At 49.9% G+C, this 23655-nt stretch overlaps 12 protein-coding genes across 12 annotated transcripts; 7 read left to right on the forward strand and 5 right to left on the reverse strand.

Annotated features, from left to right (window-relative positions):
* Positions 1-410: 410 nt before the first annotated feature.
* cbpA (putative calcineurin binding protein) lies at positions 411-1235 on the reverse strand (the record flags this gene model as incomplete). Its single annotated transcript, XM_057185944.1, has 1 exon — positions 411-1235. One exon carries the CDS (start codon positions 1233-1235, stop codon positions 411-413), a length of 825 nt encoding a protein of 274 aa, XP_057042714.1.
* Positions 1236-2329: 1094 nt separating this feature from the next.
* N7518_005018 (uncharacterized protein) lies at positions 2330-4004 on the reverse strand (the record flags this gene model as incomplete). Its single annotated transcript, XM_057185945.1, has 6 exons — positions 2330-2878; positions 2929-3047; positions 3100-3136; positions 3191-3319; positions 3368-3617; positions 3676-4004. 6 exons carry the CDS (start codon positions 4002-4004, stop codon positions 2330-2332), a joined length of 1413 nt encoding a protein of 470 aa, XP_057042715.1.
* A 478-nt stretch (positions 4005-4482) lies between these two features.
* On the forward strand, positions 4483-6553 carry N7518_005019 (uncharacterized protein; the record flags this gene model as incomplete). Its single annotated transcript, XM_057185946.1, has 9 exons — positions 4483-4731; positions 4784-4956; positions 5014-5276; positions 5327-5492; positions 5547-5757; positions 5806-5872; positions 5926-6128; positions 6181-6216; positions 6272-6553. The coding sequence occupies 9 exons, from the start codon at positions 4483-4485 to the stop codon at positions 6551-6553; spliced, it is 1650 nt and encodes a 549-aa protein (XP_057042716.1).
* A 490-nt stretch (positions 6554-7043) lies between these two features.
* Positions 7044-8829, forward strand: N7518_005020 (putative methionine permease; the record flags this gene model as incomplete). Its single annotated transcript, XM_057185947.1, has 5 exons — positions 7044-7203; positions 7224-7399; positions 7469-8194; positions 8245-8642; positions 8691-8829. The coding sequence occupies 5 exons, from the start codon at positions 7044-7046 to the stop codon at positions 8827-8829; spliced, it is 1599 nt and encodes a 532-aa protein (XP_057042717.1).
* A 415-nt stretch (positions 8830-9244) lies between these two features.
* Positions 9245-10045, forward strand: N7518_005021 (uncharacterized protein; the record flags this gene model as incomplete). The annotated part of the gene is made up of 2 exons (XM_057185948.1): positions 9245-9324; positions 9376-10045. The coding sequence occupies 2 exons, from the start codon at positions 9245-9247 to the stop codon at positions 10043-10045; spliced, it is 750 nt and encodes a 249-aa protein (XP_057042718.1).
* A 411-nt stretch (positions 10046-10456) lies between these two features.
* grpE (mitochondrial nucleotide exchange factor MGE1) lies at positions 10457-11359 on the forward strand (the record flags this gene model as incomplete). The annotated part of the gene is made up of 3 exons (XM_057185949.1): positions 10457-10747; positions 10830-11255; positions 11327-11359. The coding sequence occupies 3 exons, from the start codon at positions 10457-10459 to the stop codon at positions 11357-11359; spliced, it is 750 nt and encodes a 249-aa protein (XP_057042719.1).
* Positions 11360-11904: 545 nt separating this feature from the next.
* On the reverse strand, positions 11905-13449 carry N7518_005023 (phenylalanine--tRNA ligase; the record flags this gene model as incomplete). The annotated part of the gene is made up of 1 exon (XM_057185950.1): positions 11905-13449. The coding sequence occupies one exon, from the start codon at positions 13447-13449 to the stop codon at positions 11905-11907; it is 1545 nt and encodes a 514-aa protein (XP_057042720.1).
* A 1034-nt stretch (positions 13450-14483) lies between these two features.
* Positions 14484-15666, forward strand: N7518_005024 (uncharacterized protein; the record flags this gene model as incomplete). Its single annotated transcript, XM_057185951.1, has 4 exons — positions 14484-14640; positions 14696-14700; positions 14792-14890; positions 14971-15666. 4 exons carry the CDS (start codon positions 14484-14486, stop codon positions 15664-15666), a joined length of 957 nt encoding a protein of 318 aa, XP_057042721.1.
* Positions 15667-16344: 678 nt separating this feature from the next.
* On the reverse strand, positions 16345-16995 carry N7518_005025 (cytochrome c oxidase subunit VIb; the record flags this gene model as incomplete). The annotated part of the gene is made up of 6 exons (XM_057185952.1): positions 16345-16379; positions 16439-16502; positions 16563-16644; positions 16708-16738; positions 16851-16853; positions 16929-16995. The coding sequence occupies 6 exons, from the start codon at positions 16993-16995 to the stop codon at positions 16345-16347; spliced, it is 282 nt and encodes a 93-aa protein (XP_057042722.1).
* Positions 16996-17266: 271 nt separating this feature from the next.
* N7518_005026 (uncharacterized protein) lies at positions 17267-17885 on the forward strand (the record flags this gene model as incomplete). The annotated part of the gene is made up of 5 exons (XM_057185953.1): positions 17267-17326; positions 17392-17407; positions 17512-17574; positions 17633-17645; positions 17786-17885. 5 exons carry the CDS (start codon positions 17267-17269, stop codon positions 17883-17885), a joined length of 252 nt encoding a protein of 83 aa, XP_057042723.1.
* Positions 17886-18152: 267 nt separating this feature from the next.
* Positions 18153-18670, reverse strand: N7518_005027 (RNA-binding protein; the record flags this gene model as incomplete). Its single annotated transcript, XM_057185954.1, has 2 exons — positions 18153-18290; positions 18350-18670. 2 exons carry the CDS (start codon positions 18668-18670, stop codon positions 18153-18155), a joined length of 459 nt encoding a protein of 152 aa, XP_057042724.1.
* Positions 18671-19124: 454 nt separating this feature from the next.
* On the forward strand, positions 19125-23330 carry sec31 (putative protein transport protein (SEC31); the record flags this gene model as incomplete). The annotated part of the gene is made up of 8 exons (XM_057185955.1): positions 19125-19333; positions 19394-19510; positions 19572-19677; positions 19728-19961; positions 20019-20105; positions 20161-22876; positions 22932-23230; positions 23286-23330. 8 exons carry the CDS (start codon positions 19125-19127, stop codon positions 23328-23330), a joined length of 3813 nt encoding a protein of 1270 aa, XP_057042725.1.
* Between the last annotated feature and the right edge of the window lie 325 nt (positions 23331-23655).

Raw genomic sequence — 23655 nt, forward strand, 5'->3', positions numbered from 1 at the left:
AATCAGCTTAAGGTCGGAACAAGCCCTCAAGGCTTTATTGTCCTAGCTTCTACACCTGTATAGGACTAGGCGGAGATTTATTTGGAGCAGTGTCTTTGACGCTGCAAACTCGACGATGTTGGAGCTCACTATCAAACCAAGAGACTGAGCCAAATTACATTAATATAGATTATCAGATACAACTACCAAAGATCAGATATGAATATCAAATGTTTATTTAAGAATCTTATTAAGAATGGTCCTCGTAAAGCAATAAAGAATAACGTCAAGCAAATCCCGGAAAAGCTGCTGAAATGCCCATCCTTTCCCAACGCCTGGCATGCCACAGATGCGACTATACACAATAAACAACCATGCCTCGCTAAAAATGCAGAATGTAGAACACAAAAGAACAGCATCCCCGGAAAACACTACTCCATCAACTCAACCGGCGGACGAGAAGTCTTAGGCGGCATCTGATTAACTGACATCTCAATGGGGCTCATCGCATCCATATCCACATCCTCATCTTCAGCACCCAGCGTCATATCCTCAACCATAACCGCTGGAAGATGGGGACTATCACCATGGTCCTCGGGGTGGTAGATGATGGTGCTGCTCCTGCTACGCTGATGGCCAGCAAGCGGCCAGCTGGACGTGCGCTTGTCCGAGGAGATAGAGACCGGCGTTGCGGGGTCGACAGCAGCCGGCTCGGGCTGCGCATGGTCATGGTCTGTCTTCAGCATCGCCAGCGCATGTGCCAGATCCGTCGCGTGGACTTCCTTGTTGGGCGGGCCCTCGGTGCGCACGACCCATCCGTGCGGCGGGCTGGGCGGCGGCGAGATGAAGAACATCTTGGAGACTTGCGGGGCTTCGAGGAGCTTCGGTCGGCCGCCGTCTAGGAGTGCTGTCGGCTCGCCGAAGTAGATCCGCGGGTACACATTGCGGTCTAGGAGGCGCTTGCTGTCCAGGAGCTTACGCACTGCCGTTGCGTCGATTTCGTTGTGGAAGGAGCACACGATGCGGCGCATGGACGGGAGTGGAGAGAAGGAATTCAGAGGTGCCACTTCGGTGATTTGTTTGCGGATTTCTTCCAGTGCTGGGGGTTGGAAGACGAGTAGATCGTGGAGACCGGTGATTAGGAGGGTGTTGGAGGGTGGTGTTGGCTGGGAGAGTGGGGGCATGTTGGCAATATCTAGGGATAGGGATGGCCGCGAGGAGTGAGATGGGGTAGTCATTGAAACTGAAGTAGCCATTTTGTGTGTAGGTTGTATGTTTTGGGTATGTTGGAGGAGGTTGGATAAGGAGAAGATAAAGGAGGTTGCCACCGGATAAGAACTGGTTTAGAGAAATGTTCTAGAATGTCCAATGGACTGTCGGATGGCGAGATTATTCAGAATTGTTTGAACTGGAAAGACAAAAAAGACTCTGGATTTGCCTCTATTTAATACAAGATGGGATGTTTTCTCGTGAGGCGCAGCTGTCCTTGCACTGCCTCTGGCATACATACCACGTCTTTATGTTCCTGGCGATCCACCTGTTCCCGGTTCAAGCCTAACTCCTTCAGATCAAAGAGCTGTGACGATCTACTATATTTTGCTTCATTCGACTGGATTCTACTAGAATAAACTATAGCCTTCCGTCATTCCGAGCCATAATTCCATGCGTGCGCCACACACGCCACACAGAATTCAGTTGATCCTTTGATCTGCACCAGCCACACCACGTGACCTCAACAGAAGCTCCGCCCCTTTTGACGGAACATCCGACTTAACCGAACAAGGAAGAGTACATCGTATACAGCGTAGTACAGAATACTCCTATACAAGGCTATTCCTTATCACTAGCCTTGCCTAAGCCCCATTGGCTTGCACTTTTATCATTCTGCCTACGCCTCTAGGGCCATCCACTATCGCATTGCCACCTGTGTTTTTCTCCCAAGCCTTGGATAACCAACCCAATGTTTTACAATAGTAAGCCTGGGAGGCTGGGACTAGACACGTTTGCTTCAGCCGTAAGGCTACTCAATTGATTATTCATGGAGCGTATACCCTATCGATTCCCGAGACATGGTGAAAGCATAGTGGAACAGATATTCGTGGCACATCCTGGCCCACAAGCCTTGCTCGGGAATTCAGATCATCTGTCCTAACTATCCGTTGTACAGCACACCAGACCCTAGTCTTGCTTTTCGGCCGAATGTCGCAAAAGCCAATCGGATAGGTAGATTCCGATGAACGGATGTCTTTCGGGTGTCTCACCAGTTAAAATGTCAAGAAAAAGTGACCACATAGCATAAACACAATCCTCTATGTGCTAAATAAACCAAGAGTCAATCAACGAATCTATTCTATAACTTGCTTCCCTGGAGCTGGACCTCTCCACCTGTCTTCCTTTCTGGTGCAGCAAGGCGTACCTGTCGCTGCGCCCGTTCCTGTTCAACGACAGCGTTGAACGCAGCTTCAACATCGTGTTCCGATAGCCACTCCGTATTTGGCCTGCTAGTCATCCGAGCAACAAGCGCAGCATCCTCTTCTTCGGGTGTCGCAAAAATAGTACCTTTCTTGTCGATCTGGCTGTGCACAATGCCCAGCAACCGAGCTGTATGCGGCTGCCTGGTTTGAGTGTACAGCCCCAATGCCTTCTTGATATTTCCAGCCGAGAACGTGGCCTTTCTTGAAGAGAACACTTCCTTGAATGCAAGGCCAAGGGCGAGGGAGTCATCTAACGCCAGCGAGCCTCCGGCTGCGAAGGAACCGCCATGGGCATGGGCTGCGTCTCCGACTAGAGTCACTCGTGACCCAAAGACCCAAGTTGGGAGAGCATCTCCCGCGAAATTGGGATAGAGATTTGTGGATGGTGTAAGCTCGGTCAGAGCTTTGACCGTCGGATTCCATTCCTAAGGGTTGTGAGTTAGCTGGGGCTCGGACAGGTCGATTGAGAACGTACCTTGTATCGCTCTCTTAGGAACTCCACATTGCCAAGTTGATCCCACGCAATGCTTTTCTCCACCTCGTCTACTGAACGCGGGTCATCGTATGCACCAACGGTGGTGTACTGGTCCTTGCCTGGTTTTGTCAGATCTATGCAGCCATGAAATGCTGGCTCTTTTCCACTTACCAAGACGAGACGCAAAGAAGTTGTCTTTAGGACCCCACTGACAGGTTTGTTAGCGACTATTTTGAAGCTCCCCAATGTAGCGATAACATACCCAATGCATCGAATCAGCAGGCAAATCAGGGATCTTGCCCTCTACCAACGAGGCATCAAATGTCGCCCTCATGAATACCTTCCCACTGAACCGTAGCTTATAATCCGGGATGAACGATTGTCTGACACTCTGAACTGGAGTTAGCAAAGTACATGCTAACCAAGCTATATCACAAACCGATCGAATCCCATCTGCCCCGATGAGGATATCTCCGTGGGCACTACTCCCGTCCTCGAAATACAACGAAACACCATCCTGATTGGCTTCTGCGCGCGCAATTTTCTTGCCCAAGTGGATTGACTCTTTGGGGACATGCTCGAGCAGAGCAGAGTGCACATGGCCGCGGTGGAAGCGGGTGGTATGGTGACGGGGATCGGGGACGTTAGTGTGAGTGTCTGTAGACACGACTTGGTTCGTTTTCCAGTGGCTATTTATCAGTCAGCATGCTGAGCAGTACAACTCGAGTCTATGTGATAGATCCATACCGGAATATTTGTGGGATTCCACTTGGGCCTCTAAACCCAACTTCGTCTGTTAGGGCATTGTGTACGCCGAGTTTCTCCAGTGTGCGCATGCCCTGATATTTCACATTCACGGTTAGATGCTTTAATCGTTTCGAGATAATGCGCGAGATACCTACATTTGGACTGAGTGCGATGCTAGCTCCTATTTCCAGGAGCTCTGGAGCCTGTTCATATAGCTGGATATCCAAGTTCGGAACGGTTGATACGCGTGTTAGCGATATAGCCGTGGCCAGACCTGCGATGCCTGCGCCGGCAATCAAGACGCGAATAGGTTCCTTTTTTTCTGTCATGTTGAGGTATAATTGGATATCCGTCGATTCGGCAGGGATCAGTTGCGATAAAAAGTTACTTGTGGTGAGAAAAATTTTATAGTTCGGTCTATCGCGGCCATGACTTCGGAGCTTTTAAGCACGCCAACAATGCAGCGCTGACGCAACCCCGCAATGGCGACTTTAGACGTGCTTTGGAGTCAAACTCGCGTTTGTATAGGTGAACATCGCGTTTTGATTAACCAAGCACTTCTCTGCCAAGTAAGATATAGTGCACGACCTTCCAGATTAGGAGAAGACTGTGGTGAGCCCGCAGTCTCCTTCCTCTTATCTGGTGCGAATCTCTCATTAGTGTGAAGACGACGGAGCTTAGGAACATTGCGCAATTTTATCTATAGGCTAATGACTATCATAAGTACCTGTGCAGGGCTGCCATTATGCATTTAATTAAGCCTTTTACGCGGGTTGTTCATATTCTTCGTTGCTTATACCTCACACGATGGCAGTAGAAGACCATAAACCTGGCTTCGTGGCAGAAACACAAGCCAATGAAGAAAGTGACAATGATTTCAATAACACCCCAAAGCTCCCTGATCAATTTGCCGATGAGAGTTTTAAGCTGTTCTCGAAAATTCAGGTCACAGATCCGACTCCCGAAGAAGCAATACAGATTCGCAACAAATGCTTATGGCGGGTTTTACCCTTTCTCTGCATTGGATATCACTTGATGTATGTCGATAAGCAAACGGTATGTTGATTTGCTCCCCGAATAGGAGAATCCAGTAATAACATGCTAGCAGCTTGGAAGTTCTGCGATCCTAGGGATCATGCAAGATGCGCATCTAAACTCGAATCAATACAACTGGCTCTCTTCAATTTTCTATTTCGGGTATCTTCTGGCTGAATGGCCGCAGAATTGGGCCTTGCAGCGGTTTCCTGTTGGGAAGTGGCTGGCTGGCAATTTGATAATATGGTAAGTTCTTCACTCGTCCTCAACCAATGGTATATCAGTCACTGACTGGCTCTAAAGGGGTGGAATCACTCTCTTGCATATTCCTTGCAACAGTTTTGCATCTCTTTTTGTTGTTCGCTTCTTCCTTGGGGTAGCAGAAGCATGCATCGTTCCAGCATTCCTGCTTTCCATGTCCATGTTCTTTACTTATGGCGAGCAGGCCGTCATGATGCCGGTTATGTGGTCAATTGGTAATGCAAGTCCTATCACGTCAGGATTGCTATCTTATGGTGTTCTTTGGATTGATACGGGCAGCTTTTCTCCGTGGAAATGGTTCATGGGTATGGTTGTTCCCCGAGTATATCCTTCAGATTGCTAACCTCTATTCTAGTGATCACTGGTATTCTTACGGTCATTTTCGGTGTCTTTGTCTATTTCTTCTTTCCCGACAGTCCTATCCATGCTAATTTCCTAACACACGAGGAACGTGCGAAGGCTATTTTACGGATCAAAGAGAACCACTCCGGAATCGAGCAAAAGGTTTTCAAAAGATATCAGTCAGACCCCATACCTAAAGAAACTTGATATTCAATAACTGACTAGAGCTCTAGGTTTATTGAAGCAATTCAAGACCCCAAAACCTGGCTCTTCTTCCTACACGCCTGGTTCCAGGAAATGGCAAACGGAGTCACGAATCAATATTCCGTGATCATCAAATCATTTGGTTTCACCGTTCTTCAAACAACACTATTAGGAACCGTCACGGGTGTGGTGTCGTTCTTTTCTCTCATATCAGCTGCAATCACTTTGTATCACACCAAGGTAAGCCAGACTCGGTCATTTAATGCGAATGTGGACTGAAACTTGCAGAACTGCCGAGCATGGATATCACTCATTGCATACATTCCAGGTGCTCTTTCAAGTATCCTTCTGCTAGGTTAGTAGTCCTCTTCTTCTCAAATTCCGATCCACTACTAATTGGTCCGACAGCCTTGCCCTGGTCCAATCGATGGGGTCTCATCGTCGGAATCTGGATTAGATCTACAACCGGTATCCCATATGCTGTTGTGATGATCTGGGCCGCCAATGCGTCCGCGGGTCATACGAAGAAAACTACCGTCATTGCGCTTTATCATATTGGATACGGACTGGGAAATATCATCTCTCCGCAATTATTCCGGCCGGAATGGAAGGTGAGTTCTTAATTCGAGCTGGCTTGGACTGTCATACTAACAACCATTCAAGCCTCGGTACAGACCAACTTGGATTATTTTGCTTGTGGTAAGTCGTGTTTGGACAAAGTTACGTGCGGAATATTTGACTTATAGCTCTTCAGGTTGCTGCGATTCTTCCTTCGATAATTATTATCGCGCTCCGGATCTACCTAAGCCGAGAGAACAAACGTCGCGACAAGCTCGCGGAGTTTAATCAGGTCGCTAGCAATGGGGTTGTCGAGACGGTTGATTCGGATGGGGGTAAAGTCGCTCGCGTAGTGGATAATAGTCAGTTGGATTTGACTGACAGGGAGAATTTGACATTGTTAGTTCTCATCTACACGTTTGTTGGTCTGCTGATACTAATTCAGAAACAGCCGATATGTACTCTGATGGTTGGATAGTTGGACTCTATGAGTAGGAATATATTCGGGTTTGGAATTTAAATGACTGCACTTTATACTGGGCTGAATATTCCTCTTTGATCTTTCGTGGTTATCTCTGAATAACTCTGCTATATATAGTCCTATCCCAGTACGGGTCATTATCTCCACCTCGAATAAAGTACTGGAGTATTCGGTCATAGTTTAACATTGATTTCAAAGCCAAAGTATGATAGGCCAGTTACATACCTCGTATTAATTATTAATGTGAGTTGTGCGATCACATTCCTATGGCGTAAACCACCTGCAAGAATCCGATACACACAACAGTCGGCCTGAATGACGTGCCAGCTAATCCGATGATTTCCAAGCACCCAAAACATCTTATCTCCTCGACTCTCCTTTGGGCTGAATTAATTTATGTTCTAGAATGATTTCCTCCGTGTAATCAGCATAATCAAATAGTTGTTCAAACTATACAACGTACTCCAACCATCTGCAACAGCTCAGCATGGATATCCAGGAGAGACAGCCTCTTTTAAACTCATCAAGTCAATCCAACATTATATCTGACAGCTCTCAACAAGAACCACTCGACCTTTTAACCGATGATTTCCCCCACTATATCCCGATACTCTACCAGGGACGCACTACAGAAAGAGCATCAACTGGTCAAGCGCATACATACTAGTCGTTTCGCAAGTGATTGGGAGCGGGATCTTCGCAACACCAGGCTCAATCGTCAGATCCGCTGGAAGTATTGGATTGACCTTGCTAGTATGGCTGGTTGGGACGATATTATCAGCTTGCGGCCTAGCCGTCTTTATGGAATTCGGATGCATGCTACCTCGCTCGGGAGGACAAAAGGTAAAAGACATTGCAGCAGGATTGGATTAGCAGAAACAAGTCGGCTAAACTAATCTCATTTCCGTGCAGGTGTACCTCGAGTATACCTATCCCCGACCGCGCTTTCTCGCGTCAAGCCTTATAACAGCTCAGGTAGTGCTCCTGGGGTTCACGGCGAGCAACTGCATTATCTTCTCGAAATACGCGTTCTTCGCGCTGAGTATTGAGCCTACCGAAATCCAGCACAAGGCACTCGCTGTTGGCCTCTTGACTGCCATTACTATTGTCCATGGTTGTTTCTTGAAAACTGGCATCTTTGTCCAGAATGTGCTTGGCTGGGTGAAGATCTTCCTCATCGGCGCGATGTCCTTGACGGGAGTCTGGGTGGTTTTTCTCGGTTTGCATGGAGATACTGATAACTTATCGCCTGTAGAGAGAGTTGGTCCGTTTTCTTGGGATTCGTTGTGGGAAGGATCGAACTGGAGCTGGAGTCTGCTCTCGTCGGCTTTGTTCAAAGTCTACTATTCCTATGCTGGCTTGAGCAACGTGAATAATGTCCTCAGTGAAGTTCATGACCCGGTGAATATAGTGAAGACCGTGTGTCCCACTGCACTGGTCACGGCTGGGGGCCTATACTTTCTTGCGAATCTTTCATACTTCCTCGTCATTCCGCTCGAAGAGATCAAGAATAGCGGAGAATTAGTGGGTGCACTGCTATTCCAGAGATTATTTGGGGATCAGGTTGGAAAAATATTCTTTCCACTTGCTATTGCCATTTCAGCTGCCGGGAATGTGATGGTGGTGACCTTTGGCTTGGTACGTTTGGATATATTGCATTGAAAGCTAATAAATGCTAACATTGATAGGCGCGTGTGAATCAAGAGATAGCCCGACAAGGCTTTCTTCCATGGCAAAACATTCTATCGTCTTCGCGGCCATTTGGGACTCCACTGGGGGGACTTATTGTACACTATATCCCTTCTATGCTGGTTCTTGCCCTGCCACCACAAGGGGACGTCTATAACTTTATCCTGGATTTGGAGGGATATCCTGGACAGATGTTTGCCTTGGCTATTACAGTCGGTCTGCTTATAGTAAGATACCGGGAGCCTGATCTTCCACGGCCCTTCAAAGCGTGGTTGCCGGCTGTCTGGTTACGGGTTGTGGTGTGTTTAGTCCTGCTAGTAGCACCATTCGTCCCTCCGCCGAATTGGCGCGACCTCGATCTCTTCTATGCAACCTATCCACTTGTCGGGATTGGAATGTGAGTGGCAATACTTATATGTGTGAATTACCTCGCTAACAAACACAGTATGCTCTCTGGGGTTCTCTACTGGTATATCTGGACAGTGTTACTCCCACGATGGAGAGGCTATAAACTCGAGGAAGAGAAACATATTCTGGCCGACGGAACTAGCATCATCAGGCTTGTTCATTCATATGATAAGTGATAGCGTTGACGCATATTATGATTACTACATGGGATTGGCCATTGTTCATGTCCACATCTGGGAGACAGTGTAGAATGCCGAGTCTGTCTATAAGGGAGAAATCCTTGGTCCCTAACGGCAGTGAATATTGTCCACTTGTAATGCAGCCATGGAGAAAAATAGTTGAGGTCTGAGGATACAGTGACTTCCCGGGCAAGCAATTGTGCACGACAAACAAACAGGCCCATCCGGGCTGCTTCCTCGTTCCTTCTTTCCTTCCTATCTGGTTCCCTCTCATCTCGCTCCTTCCCTATTCCACTTCATCTAGCGAATACAGAAGACAGATCTCTCTGTATCTGGATTTGCTAGAATCACAACTGAACTTCTCAACGTCTTTCCCAAATCCTCGGGCTTGTCTTCGAATCATTGCTTCGCCATGGCATCGATGCCTGTGAGGCCTGACAGACCGCCTCCTCCATGTCCCTCCTGGGTCTATTCCAACAACTCAGACACGCAGTGAGTATTTCCTGCCTCGCAGGGCCAAATCCATCCATCTAACTAGGCCAGTACTGCCAAAGATCGCTGTTGGTTCGGTACAGACTACATCCCCTTCAGGTCTTATGTCACGGATATAGCTGGAGGCATGGTCGAAGTCATTGGGATGGGAACTGTCAATCTCACCACCACGAGCTTGCCAACCCAGACCGATCTGGATTCGCATAGCTCCATCTGCTTGAAGAACGTTCTCCATACCCCAGCAATGCTCTGCAACATCATCGGAAGGCCCATCGAAGACGACTACACTATCATATGCGACTCCAGTGCCCCAGATAGCTCCGGTTTTATATTAAAGAACACCAATAGTCGCATTGCGGCCTACTTTAAGCCTATGGGTGAAGGCCCCATGCTGTACCAAGTCCAACTTGGCGCGCCTCCACTCGGCCATGAGTTCGGGATTTCGCCCTTGTGCTCTAACGGGCGCTACATGATTCACGCCTTCTGGTCCCAGCATGAGCGGCAGAGATTTGAAGCATTGATGGCCTCCGGTCTGATGCGAGCCTCCGGCGTAGAGCCGCTTACATGGGCCGAAAACCGTTGGTTGACGAAGAGATTCATGTCTGAATGGGGAATTGTACTCGCCTACGGGTTGGACTATAACGTGAGAGAGCATCGAGAGGAAGGCCGTGCCATCACGCGAATTCTTAAGTCCCATGCGGAAAATGAACCGAACGTCTGATCCCAGAAGAACTGTTGAGAGGAAGCAATCATTTCGATCTTTTCCATGAATGTCTTCCATAGCTTAATACGTTTTCGAAATACCCCAATGAGCAACATATCACAATGATCATGCTTCAAAAGTGTAGAACGGACTATAATGTCCAGGCGATGAATAAAGTATACATCCTTTGTATGCTCGGGGAGGTGCAAATGGCCCACTGGGCGATATTTGCAAGTCAATAAGGTACTTCATATGCGACCAAGCTTAGGGATACGTAATAGCTCTGGAGAAGTCAAAAGAAGGTCCCCTCGGCCCAGCGTTTTTCCTTGCTAAGGTCAGGTGATTCCCGATCAAATTTGTCCGAGGACAAATGGTTCCGCTTCAAGTTCACCGAGTATCTATTCTCAATTCCACACATCACCATTCATAATGTTCCAACGAACACTCCTCAGACAGGCTCAGGCCGCACGCTCCATCCTCTCTACCTCCTCGCCCTCCACCGCATCGCTGGCGCTGCGACGGACTACACAACAACCGCGTATCCCGGCTATCCGGCCATTCGTCCCCCGGTCTACCCGTCTCTATTCAACAGAGACCAAGGAAGCTACCGAAGCTGAGAAAGAGAAAGCCGAGAAGTCTGAGAGTACAGAGAACGCAGAGGCCGAGGATCCCATCAAGAAGGAGCTCGAACAGAAGACAAAGGAAGCCATTGAATTCAAGGTAAGCTATTTCCCTATACTTACTGCTACGGGTAGCTCCGCAACTCTTTCGCAGATGAATATTAACCAAAACTTCCTCTTAGGACAAATGGCTCCGCTCCGTCGCGGAATCCCGCAACCTCGTTGAGCGCAACAAGCGCGACATGGACGCCGCCCGCAAGTTCGCCATCCAGGGTTTCGCCAAAGACCTCCTTGATAGCATCGACAACTTCGATCGCGCGCTGCTAGCTGTGCCCGAAGAGAAGATCAGCGCTGCTAAGAACGAAGAGAACAAGGACCTCCTCGATCTCGTCGCCGGTCTCAACATGACCCAGCAAATCCTCCTGAACACCCTCCAGAAGCACGGCCTCGAGCGCTTCGACCCCGGCGAGAAGGTCGACGGCAAGGCCCAGAAGTTCGACGCAAACTTGCACGAGGCTACCTTCATGGCTCCGGCTGCTGATCTTGAGGATGGTGATGTTATGCACGTCCAGAGCAAGGGCTTCCGTCTTAACGGCCGCGTTCTGCGGGTGAGTGCTAGCTCCTAAGATCCAAAGTTCTTGCGGAATATTTTGACTAACTGCTTTCTTTTCTCTTATAGGCCGCCAAGGTCGGTGTCGTCAAGAACGCTTAAATCGTCGGCAATAACTTCGATTCTTAATCCTTCGACCTTCCTGCCTTTTCACTCTTCTTTCCTTCTCTTTGTACCATATGTCATACATCATGATCACGATAGGGTTTTATACTCGGATACGGCTGGCTTTTGGACCCAGGAAAATTACTATTCCTTACTATCTTCTGCTCGTCTCTTTGACTCAGCTGTATGATACGCCCTTGTTGCATGTGTCTGGAGGCGTACGGAATGTCTCATGTTGGTGGTGTCTTCTCACTTGTTTCGTGACGTCTGCAGCTCTACGTCCCCTGATAATTCTCTCCTCCTCACTGTATAATACACACTTCTTAGGGGCATTGTCATAACCTCTAGTGTCTTCATACTCCTTCCACCTTCGGTACCCTAAATTAGACCCTAATCAAAGACAAAGCTAGCTATAGTCTGTACCTATTAGAACTTGAGTGGTATCCATATATCGATTTTTTCAATGAGAGGAATGCTATATGTTACATGTTCTCCATAATAATCACAGTATAGTACAAAGTATAGCCCAACAATCTCCAAACTCACCTCAGCTCAACTCCAAGCTCCCCAACTAACTTCTCCCGGACCTTCAGATGCATTTCGTTACTCTCCTCATTCGTGAGAGTCCGCTCCAAGCTCCGATAGTTAATGCGGTAGCACATGCTCTTGCGCGAGGTCTTAGGATGCGTAAACTCATCAATGAGAGTAACATCCTCAACAAGATCCCCACCAATCCCACGAACAATCTCCATAACATCATTCTCATGGAAAGGTACAGCTCCACCAGCAGCACTGTTACCACCCGTCACAGCCGCAGGAGGCAACCAGAAAGCAACATCCTTGTAGCAAGCCGGGTGCTTAGAGAAAGGCTCGAAGCGTGCGATATGGCCAGCGCGGAACTGCGACAAGAATCGCTCATCCCGTGACCAGAACAACCGAATATCAGGGATATTGAAAAGAAGCATAGCAATGCGCTCAATGCCCAGTCCAAACGCCCATCCAATCCGGTCCGGTACGTCTGAATTGATCAACAGATCCTGCTTGATAATGCCGCAGCCTAGGATCTCCAGCCAGTCCCCTTGCCAGAACACCTCCAGTTCCCAGGACGGGCTGGTGAACGGGAAGTAAGCCTCGACCCAGCGCACCTTGAGCGGCTCCTGCTCCGCACCACCGCTACTCGCCGCAGCGGCCTTGCTCGCTTCCGTGAAGACCTTAATGACCATCCGCTCGAGGGAGCGCTTGAGGTGTGCAGCCACAGCCTCGACCTCCTCGGCGCTGTGGTGTTCGTCCTGCAACGGGTTCCGCTGCGCGTGGATAGTCGGGTTCGGGTCCTCAACCACGACATCGTGGCGCGGGATCTTCTCCACATCGGCCATGATCCTCGCTGCTGTTTCGGCCGAGGCGGCGAGGGGGTTCGTCGCGGGCCGCTTCCACAGCATCGCACCTTCCATCTGGTGGAAGACGGGGTAGTGGCTGCGGTCGATCGCGTCGCGACGGTAGACGTCGGCGATCACGGTGTATCCGACCTCCTCTGGGCGGGTGTGCTCGTTGCGGGCGATTTGCTGGAAGTAGGCCTGTTGGTGGGCGCTTGTGTGCGTGCGCAACACCGTCTTGTCGTTCACGTAGTAGGTATCTGTGCGACTGCGGCCCGGGTGATCTGCGGGGAAGCCGAGGACGTCGAAGTTTTGTCTTGTTGAGACGACGGGGTTCTTCTCTGAGTAGTTGCCATAGCTTGGGGCTGCGAATTGGCTTTCGATGAGCTTGCGTGTAATGGCGAGAGGGTGGTTGTCGTCGAGATAGAGTCGTCGTCCGATATGGGATAGGATTGTATCGGGGGTGTTGGTCCACTGGTCGGTTGGGTAGGTCTCCCCTTCGATTTTGAGGCTCGATTGTTGCTGGGGTGGTTTAGAGGTAGCGGTTGCTTTTTGTTCACTCCGGCGAGCGGCGGTTGAGCTCCATTCGCGGTTGCGGGAGAGAATGGGAGTCAGTGGGAGCGAGCGGGGAATGGCGGTTTGGGGTCGGATTGAGGCAATTGACCAACGGCCACTGCTCGCACGCAGGGCTCGACCGGTAGCAAATAGCCTCATGGTTGAGCTGGACGTTGTGAGAATTCCAAGGTTGTCTATCAACACTATCAACACATGTTCGGGCCGGCAAAATTAGTTCCCGAAGTGTATTTGTTGAGTCTGGACACCGAGTTATGTCAACGCAGCATTTAGTTACCTCTTTCTAGAAGAAGAGGCTTATGATTTAAGGATCTTTGGATTTGTCTACAGTTGCTACAGCTGGTAGCCCGAGCCATTTTAACCTTCACACGTCTAAATTGAAGGTTGTCTAGGTATGTGTATCTACAGAGTGTGTACTATGCGGTCTGCATTTTGCATTATAAATTATACACCTCTTCTAGTATACATACTTGGCTCTGAACAAACGCAAGTAGTTTAGCTGATAATGCATCTATCCCAGCTCTTGGCTTTTCTTTCGTGTGCGACAACGACTGAATACGAATACTATCGCCGAGACAGCTGCGAAACAATGTATTGGACTGAAGTAAATGTATATATTCTATACCCTGATCACATCATAGCTATAATACCTCCCTAGTTAGCCTTCATGCATCGGTAACTTGTCCTGCAGAACCCCTCGGTAGTCCGACGCCAGTGCCAACCGCCTAACGTCCGTAAAAACTCCGAAGATCCGCATGATAGCCGATCTCGTCATAACAGCTCTCTGTTGAAGCAATTAGCACGACGGCGGTATGGATTAAGATACCCTCGGCATTCATTTCAACGACCGAACAAGGACAATATGCCTGAGGGACTGTATGTTCCATACAAGATATTGTTCGGCGCAAACCCGTGAAGATGATTGGTGCAAGCGATGAGCCCCTATCAAAGCGCTTGATCTGATTGGCTGCCTTTCACGTTCGGCGACTGGCCGAGTGGTTTCGGAGGTCTGATTTGTCTCCGTCGGTATTTAAAGGGCCAAAAATTTACGTCAAGTCACGTTCGTAAAAGCCGAGAAAAGGCCAGTAAAAAAAATAAATTACATATCCCCTTGGATCACTCTCTCCCCGCCTTTTTTTGTGCGTGTATATTTAGGGGTCTTGTTTCCTAGCAAGATGGCAGACAGCGGCAAGATGTTGGAGGTTCCTCCTCACTCCCGAGTCGTGCCCGTTCAGCCCGCGCAGTCAAAGCCGAAGCAGGTGCATTACCCGTTTTGGTTTGGAGGTTCGGCCTCCTGTTTCGCGGCGGCCGTAACGCACCCCTTGGATTTAGGTATGCTCTTATTTCTCCCTCGATTATAAACTATCTGCTAACTCAACGCCCTTAGTTAAGGTATTTAGGAGCTCCCAGCCGGTTGTCCGAGAGAATGGCCCGTGGCCCCGATTCCAAGCCCCGACACTGATATCTGTTTCTTGCGCAATAGGTCCGGTTACAGACTCGTGCGCCCGATGGACCAAAGAATATGGTTGGGACGTTTGTGCACATTCTGAAGCACAATGGCGTCACGGGGTTATATAGTGGTGTATGTGCGACCCTAGAATCCGGTCGATGACAGTAAACAGGCACAGTTGGCTAACGAAGGACGGATTGGATATGGTATAGTTGTCAGCCGCGATGCTGCGTCAGATCACATACTCCACGACGCGTTTCGGTATCTACGAAGAATTGAAGTCACGCATTAGCCCGCCCACCTCAGACCCAGCCGCCGCACCAGGCCTGCTTACTCTCATCGGCATTGCCTCTGCTTCCGGATTCATCGGTGGCATAGCAGGCAACCCGGCCGATGTGATGAATGTGCGCATGCAACACGACGCGTCCCTCCCTCCCGCCCAGCGACGAAACTACCGAAACGCAATCCATGGGCTCATCCAGATGACCCGGACGGAGGGATTTGGTTCTCTCTTCCGCGGAGTATGGCCTAACTCAACCCGCGCGATCCTTATGACTACCTCGCAGCTAGCTACTTACGACACCTTCAAGGGTCTTTGTATGGAGAAAGCCGGCATGGCTGATAATCTAGGCACACACTTCACAGCCTCGTTCATGGCGGGCTTCGTTGCTACCACTGCCTGCAGCCCCGTGGACGTGATCAAGACTCGTATTATGACGGCTTCTCATGCGGATAGCGGTGGTCATACTATCGTTGGTCTCCTGCGTGATATCTGCCGTAAGGAAGGCCTAGGATGGACTTTCCGTGGCTGGGTGCCTAGCTTCATCCGTCTTGGTCCCCATACAATTGCCACTTTCCTCTTCCTCGAAGAGCATAAGAAGCTCTACCGCAAGCTGAAGGGCATTTAAAGATACAAAGAGTGACCATTCCTTTTTGTGCTTTTTTCCCTGCCGAATCTTCCCAATCTTACAGCGGCATTTACGCCTCTGTCCGGTATATCCTCGGTATATACGATTTGTTGTCATCTCTCTGGTTTTCTATGTGTTGCACCTTGAGACTGACTCACACCATTTTCAATTTGGCGTGTATATAGCTTGCATTCTTTCGGCTTTTCTTTCATCAGAGATTCGAATAATGGCCGGAGACGGCCTTGGAGCATATCTATAACATGGCCCCGTGGCCTTGTACAGTGTGCTGGATGATGTATTATTTCTTGTCGGAACTGGGATTACATAGAATTAGATACATACACACTGAATAGCATTCAACGCACTTCCGCAAGGACGCGTGGATTGTACTCAATTCTAAGTTATCTTCCCAGCTAGCAATGACTGCGAGCGTCTACATGAAAGATATGTTGCGACTGCTCAAGCTTCAAAAGTCAGAACAAGCATCAGCTAACTACAACACAAATGATTTTACAATACGACTAGTTTATGAACTTTCTCTCTGCCTTATACGGATGGAACGACTTAGGAAATATAGGGGTTGTGTCCCCGCGTGACCCAGTAGAGTACATTGGAACTTGTCGATACATAAAAATTTGACACGGCTCACTTGGCCAACCAAAAACAGCTGTTGGTTATCTACTTGTCAAGGTGGACAGGGAAGTTGCCAGCCTCTGTTAGTACAAGTTAGTATGAATAAGCATATATCAAGAGGAGACTTCTAGATGCGTACCGCGCTGACCGTCCCAACGATCGGTCCAGGCCTTGGGGCAAAGAGAGCGGAAGGAGTGGTAGAACTGCGAGAGAAGCCGTTAGAAGCTGCTGAGATTTGAGAATATTGTCGGTGTCGAAGTTACCTGCTTGCAGGGACGGAAGTCCTCGCCCTTGGCAGTGGTACACTTGTAGTAGTCGACATAGTTCTGCCAGCAGTGCTTGGTCCTGCGAAGTGAATCCAAGTTAGATAAATATAAAAAGGTACCAAAACAAAAGCTTATCACGTACTGGTTCATCTGGGGGAAACGAGCATCGTAACCTGCGATCCAATCGAAAATTGTCAATTACACCATACATCAGCCGATCGGGCAAAATCGGTCCACGCGCATGCGACGAGCGAAAGACGAGGGAAAATATCAAGGTTTACGCACCAGCTACAATTAAATTAGCCATTGACTCTCCGTAGGGCTCCAAGCCCCGGTTTTCTCGGGAGGGGGTAGTGGACTTACCAGTGACGAACTTGAAGGGCTTTGTCTCGAGGACCTCATCGGGGTCGGCTTCCGGAATAGCACCCATATTTGCGATGTGTAGCTTCGAGAGAAACGACACACGTGAAAAAGAATTGGAGTGGAGTGGAAACAGAGGAGGGGAGAAAGTGAGCCGGGAAGAGCGACGTTGGGTGATTGAAGCTGTGAAGTGCCGGATATGACCGCGGGCGGTCAAGCGAGAGCCACTGAGCGTCTCGCTTTTACACCCGAGCCAGTCACGTTCTCGGAAGCTGGTGTTCCAACCTCGTCCTCTATCCCACTCTTCGTCTGCTACTCCAGGTTGAATCACATATCTCGCTATGTATCCCACTCGCATGCTGCGGATGCAGCCCACTCGGGCCTTTGCTTTCCCTACTCCTGTATGTTCTTTCCCTCGAAAATGGTGTGATCATACGATTCCTCGGTTACTAACTCATGTCTGTAGAAGGAGCCCCAGAGTGGTATGTATCTTTGCGATCACTAGACCTATATGGTGATCAACGGAGCCATATAAAATGGATTCACTTTTATGGGGACTGCCATTGAACTAACAATTCACCTACAGCCCACACTATCTCCCAGCGTCTGCGCCAGCTCAAGCGTGTGCCCCCCGAGTTGCTCCCTATTGGTATGTGCTATAGTCATGATTTTGCGATCGGAAATTAAACTAACGGTCTGTTTGTTAGGCTTCGTCCTCGCGTACGTTTCTCCCTCTTTGATACTATCTTCCGCTTGATTCCGGGAAAACATGCCCGACGCATGCCGGAATTTTATCACGCGATATCGCTTTACTGGCAACCAACCACATGTCTTTCTCTGGTGCTAACTTGTAATCCTAGTGTCGCCCTTGGCGCTGCTGTCTACTCTTGCACCAAGAAGCTGCTGACCGACAAGACCCTACGTCTCCACCGCAACAGCCCCGAGAGCCGTGACTACTAAATGTACCACCATGTTTCTTTGAGCTCTCAGAATGCGACGCGCAGTTTTTGGATTATTGCCGCTTGTATTGTTGAACTAGGAGAATTTGAAGCCGATGGGCATGATTTGAGAAAAACCAATGGAGAAGAAATGGAATGGGCTCGAAATTGTAGCCCGTGTACATATTCCGGCTGTCCGAGCCTGAATCCTGATGGTGTAATTGGCAAATTAGGACTTATGCTTTTTGTTTGTCATCTTCGTCGTAGCTATCGTAAAGTGTAGCGTGCATCACTCGGGCTTTGGCCCAGCAACATCTAATTGTTCCAATCCCTGCATAGGATCTTGCGGACGACTGCTTGCAGCCTGAGCCTCCTCCGCCGCTTCCCGATCCTCCTCGCTGACGGCATGCTTGGCCAAATAACCCTCCTACAGAATGTACCGGTTAGTATAGGTTACAGTTAGATATAAAATCGATCCCAACGAACCTGCTCCCAAATCGCAGTCTTGCTGCCTAGTCCTTCGTTGGCATCCTTCTGTGGCTTTGCAGCGGCGACTTTGATCGTACGCCCGTAGATCTCACTACCATCCATATTGTCGATTGCCTCTTTAGCGTCCTGCGGCAGATCAAATTCCACATATCCAAATCCGCGGTGAACTTCGGCCGAGTTGGGTTGGTCCGGTTTGGGCAGCGAGATATCAACAACTTCACCAAATGGAACAAAAGCCTCCGCAAGTGTGAGCGTGGTCACCCCTTGGTCAAGACCTCCCACGTAGACGGTGCTCTTGAGCCGCGTGGTTTCGCTCATTATGTGTAGTTGCGGTTCGGGTCAAATTGGGGGATCTTTGATTTGGGCGGCTATGTGCCGAGATTGCACGGATAGTAGAAGAAGTGAGGAAAAAGGGAGTTCAACGGCAAAAAAAACTTTTGTTCAAGACTCTGAAACCAAGCTGTACGTTGCTATCAAACCAGACCGAAAGATTGATATCACGTGCAGCTCACCTCGGAGAAGTGCCAGGTGTTTTGGCGAGTCTAAAAGCGGTCTAGCGCGCGTTCCCCGGTCCCTCCAAGTCCAGGAGGCCACTTGGTTACTGCTATACTTGGAACATCTAGAGTATCACCCCATTGTCAATTATTCATAAGGGGTGGTTCTTGATCCCTCTTCTTTCTATTTATTTGGGTTTCACTATTCCTCGGGTGATACCTTTCACATACTCCATTGGTCTCGATCCTCACCAAAACATACCTCCCCTGCCATCATCATGGTGCGTCTGAGGGAAATCCCAAGGACGGCCACGTTCGCCTGGTCGCCTGGCGCTGCATCGCCATTGATCGCAACTGGAACTCGCGCTGGCGCTGTCGATGCCGACTTCTCTAACAAGACATGCCTCGAACTGTGGGATTTGGGCCTTGACCGTGAAGATGCGAGCGAGGAGCTGCAGCCCATAGCTAAGCTCGATACAGAGTCTGGGTAAGCGTGCTTTTAGGAACTTGAATGGAGATGAGCATGCTGACCGATTAATGTAACTAGCTTCAATGATGTGGCCTGGACAACGTCCGAAGACAACAAACGGGGTGTGATTGCGGGTGGCTTGGAGAATGGCTCCCTGGAGTTGTGGGATGCTGATAAGCTACTTGCTGGATCCAGGTTGGTCGAACTCTACATACGAACCAGATCCCGGTGACATTTGCTAATCGTTCAATTTCAGTGATGCGTTGATCTCAAGAACCACTAAGCACAGCGGCGCCATCAAGACCCTTCAGTTCAACCCGAAACACCCGAACCTTCTGGCAACCGGTGGCGCAAAGGGAGAGGTAGGCTGCGGTTTGAGGATAGGTTGAATATGTGGCTAATTGCTGGATAGCTGTTCATCTGGGATCTAAACAACATCGAGAACCCATTCCGGTTGGGCAACAACGCGGCCCGCACAGATGATATCGACTGCTTGGATTGGAACAGGAAGGTTCCTCACATTCTTGTCACTGGTAGCAGCTCCGGCTTCGTGACGGTCTGGGATGTCAAGACGAAAAAGGAGAGTCTGACACTGAACAACAAGGCCCGGAAGGCTGTCAGCGCAGTCGCATGGGACCCCGAGAGGGTACGTTAGCACTTCCCACGTAGTTATTCCAGGATTGCTGACCGTTTTCACGTCTAGCCCACAAAGCTTATTACATCGTCACCGCTGGAGTCAGACCCAGTGCTCTATGTCTGGGATCTGCGCAACTCCCACGCCCCGGAGCGGGTAGGTTACTCTTTCAGAGCTCAGGTGTGACTTAATACTAATATTATTTGTATAGACACTCACCGGCCACGAATCCGGTGTGCTCTCGCTTTCTTGGTGCGAGCATGATCCAGATCTCCTGCTGTCTTGCGGCAAAGATAACCGTAATATCTGTTGGAACCCGCAAACCGGTGAAGCATACGGAGAGTTCCCCGTTGTCACGAACTGGACCTTCCAGACCCGCTGGAACCCCCACAACCCGAACTTCTTCGCAACCGCGTCCTTTGATGGCAAGATTTGTATCCAGACCCTGCAGAACACGAAGACCGATAATTCCCAGGCCATCGCCGATCACAATCAAGCCTTGGACGGCGAAGACTTCTTTAATAAGGCGCAAACGCAGCCCCAGGTCTCCAAGTTCTCTCTCCCAAAGGCCCCTCGCTGGCTTGAGCGGCCCTGTGGTGCTACATTTGGCTTCGGAGGTCGGGTCGTTTCCTTCGGTCTGACTGAGAAGGGCTCACGTACATCTACTGTCAAAATCACATCGTTCGAGGTTGATGAGAGCGTTGGCAATGCTACTGAAAGCTTTGAGACTGCGTTGAAAGAGGGCGATATTCGTACTCTCTGTGAGTCGCGCGCTTCAGGTGCTTCCAACGAAGCAGAAAAAGCAGACTGGAAGGTGATGGAGGCTTTAATTTCCGAAAACCCGCGTAAGGGCTTGGTGGAGTACCTGGGATTCCAGGATCAGGCTGATGAGGCCGCCGATAGTCTCGCGCAGCTTGGCTTGGACAAGAAGGAAGGCGAGGACACTAACGGTGCCGCCGCCAAACCGGCTAAGGTTAAGAAGCACAAGCGTTTGCAATCCATGTTCGATCCCAATCCCGAAGGTGACAGCTTCCTTTCTGAACTGGCTGCTTCTAAGGGTGCTCAAACCAACAACCCATTCCAAATTTTCAATGGTTCAGAAAGCCAGGCGGAAAAGCAAATTACTCGGGCTTTGCTCCTTGGAGAGTTTGAGAAAGCTCTGGACGTTGCCCTCCGGGAGGATAAGATGTCCGATGCTTTCATGATTGCTATTTGCGGCGGCCCAAAATGCATTGAAAAGGCACAGGAGTACTACTTCTCTAAGCAGGCCGGCGGTCCGAACTATATGCGCTTGCTCGCATCTATTGTCGGTAAGAACCTGTGGGATGTGGTGCATAATGCCGATTTGTCCAACTGGAAGGAAGTTATGGCTGCCTTGTGTACCTTTGCCGACGAGAAGGAATTCCCTGATCTCTGTGATGCTCTTGGTGACCGCCTAGAGGAGCAGGTCCAGAACAGCGACGATAAGAGCGCCCGCAAGGATGCTTCTTTCTGCTTTTTAGCAGGCTCGAAGCTTGAGAAGGTTGTTAACATTTGGGTCGAGGAGCTTCGCGAGAATGAGCAGAAAGGAATTGAAAGCAACACCGACAACTCTTCCTTCTCTATCCATGTCCGTGCTCTACAGGGTCTGATCGAGAAAGTTACCATCTTCCGCCAAGTCACCAAGTTCCAGGATACAGAGCGGAACAAGGACTCGGATTGGCGCTTGAGTGTCTTGTATGACAAGTACATTGAATATGCCGATGTTGTCGCTACCCATGGACGTTTGCAAATTGCTCAGAAGTACCTTGACCTTGTCCCTGAAAAGCACCCTGAAGCTGAGGTGGCGCGCAACCGCATCAAGCTTGCCACCAGACAGGCACCCCAGAAGGCCCAAGCCTCTGTCGGAGCCAAACCTGCCTTCAAGCCCCTCCCGCAACAGCCCAGTTTATACCAGCCGCAGCAGGCTTACAATCCTGCTGCTACTTCAACACCGGTTGCTGCTCCTAACATTTATGCGCCTACTGCGCCCGCTGTTTCCCAGCAGGCTAACCCATATGGCCCTCCAACGACCTCGGTAGCTCAGCCCAGCAACCCCTACGCTGCTATGTCGACGGGAGGCGCCTACGGATCGACAACTGGGTATCAGCCAACTCAAGGCATGAGACCTACCAGTTATACTCCACCATCTGCATTCGGCGGACAACAGCCCACGGGTGCTGGTGTTCCTCCACCTCCTCGTGCGTCATCTAACCAGTCGCCAGCCAACACAATCACAACATACACCACGGCCACTGGCCTTCCTGCATGGAATGATTTGCCAGAAGGCTTTGCGAAGGCTCCTGCACCTCGCCGTTCAACTCCTGCCGCAGCCTCTGCACCCATCGCCTCTCCTTTCCCCAACCAGTCACCGAACCTGGTCCAGGGACCTCCCCCGGTTGGTGCTCCGCGCGCACCATCCGTGCCTCCCCCACCAAAGGCGGGTTCGGTGCCTCCACCGCGTATGATGTCGCCGCTATCCGGTGGGCAGGTCCCTGGGCGTTCCCCGCCGCCCCCTGCCAATCCATACGCTTCTCTCCCTCAGTCACCGTCGTTGGCTCAGGGGTCAACCATGGGTCCCTCGGCATCCATCCCCCGCGGAGCGTCGCCCTACAATGCTCCTCCCAGTATACCACCCCCAACCAATCGGTATGCACCGAGCCCAGCTGCCCAGGCTGCAAACCCGCAACTGCACACTCGTGGCCCGGTGGCTCCCCCTCCCCAGGCCGTTGCCTCACCATACGCCCCACAAGCGGTCTCACAACCCCCCGCGGCAAACCCATACGGACCCACCACGCCTATTGCTACACAGCCTCCACCTATGGCCCAGGGCATCCCGCCGCCGTCTCAAGTACCTCGACCTCCAATAGCCCAGTCGCAGAGGCCAACTCCGGCGGCTCCAAAGTATCGTGAGTAATACCAGTTAACAAACAATTACTTCCAGCCAATTGACCCTTATTCCAGCCCCCGGTGACCGTTCACATATTCCTGCAAACGCACAGCCTGTCTTCGAGATTCTATCAGCAGACATGCAGCGCGTCAAGAGCCGGGCCCCCGCGGCATTCAAGGTACAGGTTGATGATGCCGAGCGCCGCTTGAACATCCTCTTTGATCACCTCAACAACGAGGACTTGCTCAAGCCGAACACCATCGAGGACATGGCCAACTTGGCCCGTGCACTCCAGCAACGTGATTACAATACCGCCCTCGCTATTCATGTTGATATCATGACCAACCGGACTGACGAATGTGGCAATTGGATGGTGAGTGAACTTCGGTCCTATGATACTGAACGGTCACTAACAAGTATAACAACAGGTCGGTGTGAAGCGACTGATTAGTATGAGCGGCGCTACTCCGTAAATGACACATTTGATTCTTGTCAAGTTGAGGGAATGCTAAAGGCGGTATAACTTATGTATTTCTGGCCTTTTTTTCTCTATACTTCAGCGTTGCTTGAAATTTTCTCATCTTCCTTGTCCATTTTATATTAATGTCTTGCGTATTTTCCTCCGTTTCTCTTCTCCCCTGCGGCATAAGTCTGATCATGAGCAAAGCGAAATATTTCCGACGTTTCTTGAGTCTGGTTGATTATTTCACTGTATGGTACCTTCTTATACAGACTGCTAGATAGACATGAATCAAATGAGGATATGGCTTTCGCATTACAGATCATGATAATATATAT

This window comes from Penicillium psychrosexuale, assembly GCF_028828465.1.
Source record: "Penicillium psychrosexuale strain IBT 29551 chromosome Unknown utg000003l, whole genome shotgun sequence".
NCBI lineage: Eukaryota > Fungi > Ascomycota > Eurotiomycetes > Eurotiales > Aspergillaceae > Penicillium > Penicillium psychrosexuale.